Source organism: Ipomoea nil, unplaced genomic scaffold (genome assembly GCF_001879475.1).
Source record: "Ipomoea nil cultivar Tokyo-kokei standard unplaced genomic scaffold, Asagao_1.1 scaffold2759, whole genome shotgun sequence".
In the NCBI taxonomy this organism is placed as follows: domain Eukaryota; kingdom Viridiplantae; phylum Streptophyta; class Magnoliopsida; order Solanales; family Convolvulaceae; genus Ipomoea; species Ipomoea nil.
Window position 1 is genome coordinate 2,251,641 of NW_017619187.1, and position 6,096 is coordinate 2,257,736.

The window sequence follows — 6,096 nt, forward strand, 5'->3', positions numbered from 1 at the left end:
ATACATTTGGAGTGTTCAGTGGCCTAATTGTACTTTTTTTTTTTTTTTGGTTCAGTGGCCTAATTGCATTTTCAGGTTACGTTCAGTGGTCAATTTGAACCTTATTCCTAATTTCAAATTTAGTCTCAGACTATTGTCATTTAATAACCCAGACTATCATAATTTGAATACTTTTTGTCCTTCTTATGACTTTTTGGTGAAATCATGTTTTAGGCAAGTATAAAAATAATTCTAACTTCTAAAAAAATTTAAATTATATAACATAAAAACTCTATCATGCTCATAGGGGTGAAAAAAAAAAGAAGAAAACATACGGAGTACTATTTTGAGAAATTTTTAAATTTTGAATATGAGAGAAGATTTACACACCTTGGGCCCCCTGCCCCCACCCCTTCCCTCCACCACTGAATGAGAGCTGAAGGCCTATAAATAACACTCAATGCGCAGCTGAATTTGGCACAACTAATTAAGAATCATATATATATATCACTACTCTCTTTGTTATAAGATGGGCCTAAAAGGCAAGGTGCTTGGGCAGATAGAGATAAGTTTTCATGGAGATGTTTTCCATGAAATCTTTAGAGAAAGACCTCATCATGTGCCCTCCATGTGCTCAACTATTCTCGGAGTTGAAGGCCAATGGGGAACTGTGGGCTCTGTCATCATCTGGAAAATTAGCCATGGTACACTCTTAATTAATTAGCTTGAATTGGTTTAATATCTTTCCTCCCTTTTCTATCAAAATGTTCTTACCATATGCATATTGTAATATTTGGCAGATGGGAAGACCAAAACCGTGAAGGATGTTATTGAGGCCATAGATGATGAGAAGAAATTAGTGAAATTCAGAGTGATCGGAGGTGATCTCAAGGAATCCTATAAGAACTTCATCATAACATGTCATGTTGATACCAATGGTGATGACAACTTTGTGACTTGGGCTCTCGAGTATGAGAAGCTGAAAGAAGAGATTCCTGAGCCACTCACTTATCTGGAGCTTCTTCTTAATATGACCAAGGATATGGATGATCACCATGCCAAGCCGAAGCCATGAATATGCATGAAGTCATAATAATTTAATAATGATAATAATGATAATAATGATGATGATGAGGGAAGAGTGTGTTCTGTAAAATTAAAGCTGCCCATCTGTATAGTTCAGGTGGCATTAATTATATATATGTATTTGCATGTGTTCGAATATATCAATAATAAAGTTTTTAATTTATTTAATCTTGTTTATAATATATATACTACTGAGCCTTTAGTTCAATTTTAGGGTGTGTTTGTTTCATGGGTTTAGCTATCAGGAATAGAAATCAAAGTCGTTGTTATTGTTTGGTTGACAGGTTTTTAGAACACTACTCTAGGATTTGATTGCCCTTTAATGAGAAACTCATTCCCTAATAAAATAGAGGATTCACCCTATTATTTCCCCTCTTAATTGGTAATTTGATTTTTAAGTTTGGATTAGTACTTTTAGATTTCTGTTTTGATTTTATTTTTTGTTTGTTCATATTGATGCTTTGAATGTCTTTATATTAGAATAAATTGTCTTGATTTTTTTGTTCTTGTATTTTAAAAACATGTATTCTCATTATAGGATCATACATAACCAAACAGCATTGATAATCAATCCAATTCCACCCTCCTACCAAACATGCAAAATACTTTCACCAAAACACATTACCATTACCAAGTATTTGATTCCATTCCGATTCCGGTTCCGATTCCCATGTACAAACCAAACACGCCCTTAATTTATTTGAAATTTTTTAGTTAATTAATATTGTTTGTTTTGAATCATAATGAGCCTCATGGATTGTATAATGTTATCAAAAAGATTCGAGGTTGTTGGTATTCTTATATTTTATAAATTGAAAATAGTGTTAAAATGGAGGCAACATTACAAGTTTGGTAATCACAAGGTTACAAGTTCTAACACACTGTGGGAGTGATCTATTGACCTTATTGGTTTGAACAGGTCAAATGCCAGATTGGTTTACCTCCTTGTAATCATTTGCCGGCTAGGATAATGAGGCGGAATTACCCATTTGGCAACTAGGATCATAAGACGGAGTTTACCCAGTGCACATCTTCAATATTGGCCATAGATTTTCTTTGTCACTCAACAAATTAAATTAAAAAGAGTGTTAATATAAATTATTACATGAATATATATTTTTTTAGTTAACAAAATAACTTTTTTTTTAAGTTTAAAAAATGCAATTGAAAGTTAGTTTTAGTGATGAAGTTTAGTGAGTATTGTTACGAAGGAATGTCTTTAAGGGAATTGAGTAATGAGGGGTTAAACACGAGATTATTGAGTGTTTGAAAGCTAACCAAAAGACAATGGAGTATTGCATGTTCTGTTAATCTATAATAATACCCGGGTTGGACTTCAATTTGGAAGGTTGTGAGTTCGAGCCTCAGTGGAGGCATTATTAGATCTTTGTGTTTCAGTAGGTTGAGAAAGTATATGAACAGATACTACATTGTAATAGAGCTAGTAGCATTCAAAAACAAAATAATGATAACAAGTAATTGAATTGAAAGACAATATATAAAAGAGAGATAGCTCTTTGTGTTTCAGTAGGTTGAGAAAGTATATGAACAGATACTACATTGTAATAGAGCTAGTAGCATTCAAAAACAAAATAATGATAACAAGTAATTGAATTGAAAGACAATATATAAAAGAGAGATTTGAACCAAACAACCTTGCATAGAATCCCATGTGTGTCTATTGTTTAAGTTATATGCAATTCCAAATGACAAACTTGGGGAAACGATATAAGTGTCAAAGTCACTGTCGTGATCAATTGGACTAACAACTAATCCAAAGTCTCATTCTCATGACAACTTGGCTAGGTGAGACAATTTAACAATCACTTTGTGTGCCCTGAAGAGCAAACTATTGAGAGTTTGCATTGTCAGGTTGATATGCTAAGTAGCCTGTGGCAGGAGACTCTATCTCCACCTAGAGTGCGTAATCTGTTCAACATCCCAACTCAAATTTGGTCTCCACCTCCTGCAGACATGCTGAAATGCAATATTGATGCGGCAGTGTTCGAGGATGGAGCTGGGTTTGGGGCAGTATTCCGTGACCACCTAGGTGGTTTCGTGGCTGCATGCGGTGGCCGACTGGAATGCGGGCATGACCCTTACCTAGCTGAGGCTTTATCTGCGAAAGAAACTCTAACATGGTTGAAGTCATGTCCTTTTAATAATCTTGTGTTAGAGTTTGATTGCCTTAATTTTTGCAATGCTTTTAATTCACCTTGTTTAGACAATTCGTATGTTGGTTTAGTTGTAAAGCAATGTCGTTGGATTGCTAGAGACATCGAGAATGTAGTTGTTCGCCATGTCAGAAGGTCAGCAAACTGTGTCGTTCATGTATTAGCAAGGGCATCGGAGTCTATGTCTGTCCTACGGTCGTGGAGGTCTGTTCCACTGGCCTGTATTTCCCATTTGTTATAATCATCAATGCATTCGTTTTTTTTCAAAAAAAAAAAAAAAAAAAAAAAAAAAAAAACAATCACTTTGTGTGCCCATTTCCTTAAAACCCCCTTTTCTCAAAGGTGAGTAAGAAATATGAGAGGTATGTCTATGGTGTAGCCTTATTCTCATAAGTGAAACACCAATTCCAAATGTCTCTTGCATAATTTGGCCATAATTATGAAAGAGTCCATTCAATTTCATCCAATTCATAACCAAGTTCAACATGAAGGCAATACAAGCCCTAATTTATGCAATTCAAGTCACCTTGGCATCCATACAATGTAGTTCAATTCAAATCCCTGGGTATGTTTAACTACTCATAATTGAAACGTAAAACTAGAATCAATTGAAGTAATAAGCATGGAATTCAAAAGTTCAAGTAATATAAATGCAAAAATATAAAATGGAGAACTTAACTTGATGATTAAAGTAAAAGAAATAATCTGGAATTGATGGCGAATGTGTAATTACAATGAATAATCTTCCTCTAAATCTTCTGATCTAGTAGATGATGGATTACAATGTGGAAAGGTTCTCAAATATATAACACGTTTGGTTCACAGAATGAATTTTGAGGTAATAGGAATGCTATTCCATAAGGAATGGAATAGGCAAGGAATAGAATATGAATTCTATTCTATTGTTTGGTTCGCGGAAGGAATACACTTTAGGAATTATATTACAGTGTTTGATTGATTTAAGGAATAAAATGAAATATGTTTAAAAAGACATAAATACCCTTATAAAAATATGTGGTGGTGTTGGTGTTGGTGTTGGTGTTGGTGTTAGTGTTGGTGGTGGTGGTGGCGGCGGCGGTGGTGGTGGTGGTTGCGGTGGTGGTGGTAGCCGTGGACGCGGTGGTTGTGGTGGCGGTGGTGGTGGCGGTGGCGATGGTAGTGGTGGTGGCGGTGGTGGAAACGGCGTCAGTGGTGGCGGTGGTAGGGTATTTTCGGCATTATAGTACTAAAGCTATTCCCAAATACTTGGGAATAACTAATACCAGGGGGTCCCCTAGGAATGGCTATTCCCCCTGCAAAGGGAATATCTCATTCCCGGGAACGTTATTACCTTGAATAAAATGACAAAACAAACAATGGAATAGGTCTATTCCCGGGAACGATATTACATTCCCGACTTATTCCATGAACCAAACACGCCAATAATGTGTTTGTGGAGAGAAGTTTTTAGAGGGAGAATTTTGAAAATGAAAAACTAACTATAAAATAACTATTAATATCTATACTAGCATTTTGTACGCGCGATGCGCGAAAATTCATGCCCAATATTAAAACATTGATAAATACAAATAATTAAAAATTATAATTTGAATTATATATACACAAATAATATATGTATTTTGTACATACACATATATAATTTATCATTCATAGAAATTTAATTAAAATATAATTAAGTATTAAATTAATATATAATGATTTTAATAAAATAATAATTAAAAAATAGGAAAAAGATATGAAAGATATAAGTGTATGGTAATAATGATGTGTTATAAATGTTAGAATTAAAAACTAATGGTTGGAATGTACAACATTTAAAGTAAAATGTACACATTTATTTGCATACAAAAAGATGGACATAAATCAAGGATATAACCTTAATTGAGACTTATTATGTTTTTAGATATTGAAGTTCGCACCAAACTACAGTGTACTAGACGAGAAGTCACCGTGACTGGCACTCACGGTGTGAGCGTCAGCATGAGTTCAGTGATCAGAATTTGATCAGCACACTCATGTTGAGACTCACACAGTGAGTCTCAACATGAGTCTCCTGATCAGAAGCTCAGCCACGGACTTATGCGGGCACTCACGGTGTGAGTGTCAACATGAGCCCCTCCAAATGACCTTCACGCTATCATTTTGCTCCTTCGTTTCCCGATTTGCCTTTGGGTGCTTTCCTTGTGCTTTTAAGCCTCGTTTTCCCCCAAGATTAGCATCATTTCATACTTACTTGCACCATTACTCAATCTTTTCTTCCTTCAATCAAGATACACCAAATTTGAATTGTTGCATCATCATTTACCTAACATTTGAGCCAAAAGCAACCATAAATGAGCACGAATATAAGGCTATTTCGTGACATATCAGCAATTCACCAATTTTAAAAGTTAATATTTTCAGCATTTTGGATTTCATTTTTTTTTTTTTACCCATGCTAATGTAATCCAATATTTGCATTTTTTATTTGATTTATGAGAAAGCTTGCAATCACTTCTTTTTTAAATGTATACTTTTAGGTGAAGTCTACTTTATGATTCTAACTGAAAAAAGAATAAAAAAAATAAGTAAATTATTTAGATTGCACATAACTTACTACCCGTCAAATGTAATCCATTATTTGCTTTCCTTCTTCCAAAAGGCTGAACCCCAACCCGACAACTCAACTGAACATGAACCACAGAGGCTAGATCTGTGCTCACTGCGCACAAGGAACCCCCCTCACTTCGAGAGGTTGCTCCCACACTGCCGCTGGTGAGACTCGATCTCTACTCATTCTTCCAAAGTTTTACCTCTGTGACTAGTTGAGCTGCCCATGCGGGTCATTATTTGCTTTCCTTGTTTAGTCTCATCATGG

General features: G+C 35.0%; 1 protein-coding gene across 1 annotated transcript; it reads left to right on the top strand.

Moving 5' to 3' along the window:
• The first annotated feature begins 452 nt into the window (after positions 1-452).
• On the top strand, positions 453-1,055 carry LOC109156760 (kirola-like). Its single transcript, XM_019304591.1, has 2 exons — positions 453-683; positions 780-1,055. Exons 1-2 carry the CDS (start codon positions 509-511, stop codon positions 1,052-1,054), a joined length of 450 nt encoding a protein of 149 aa, XP_019160136.1. The 5' UTR covers positions 453-508; the 3' UTR covers position 1,055.
• Positions 1,056-6,096: the final 5,041 nt, after the last annotated feature.

Coding starts and splice junctions, on each gene's coding strand:
- LOC109156760 (XM_019304591.1), top strand. CDS start 509: ATGGGCCTAAAAGGCAAGGTGCTTGGGCAGATAGAGATAAGTTTTCAT. Junction 684..779: donor CATCTGGAAAATTAGCCATG/GTACACTCTTAA, acceptor AATATTTGGCAG/ATGGGAAGACCAAAACCGTG.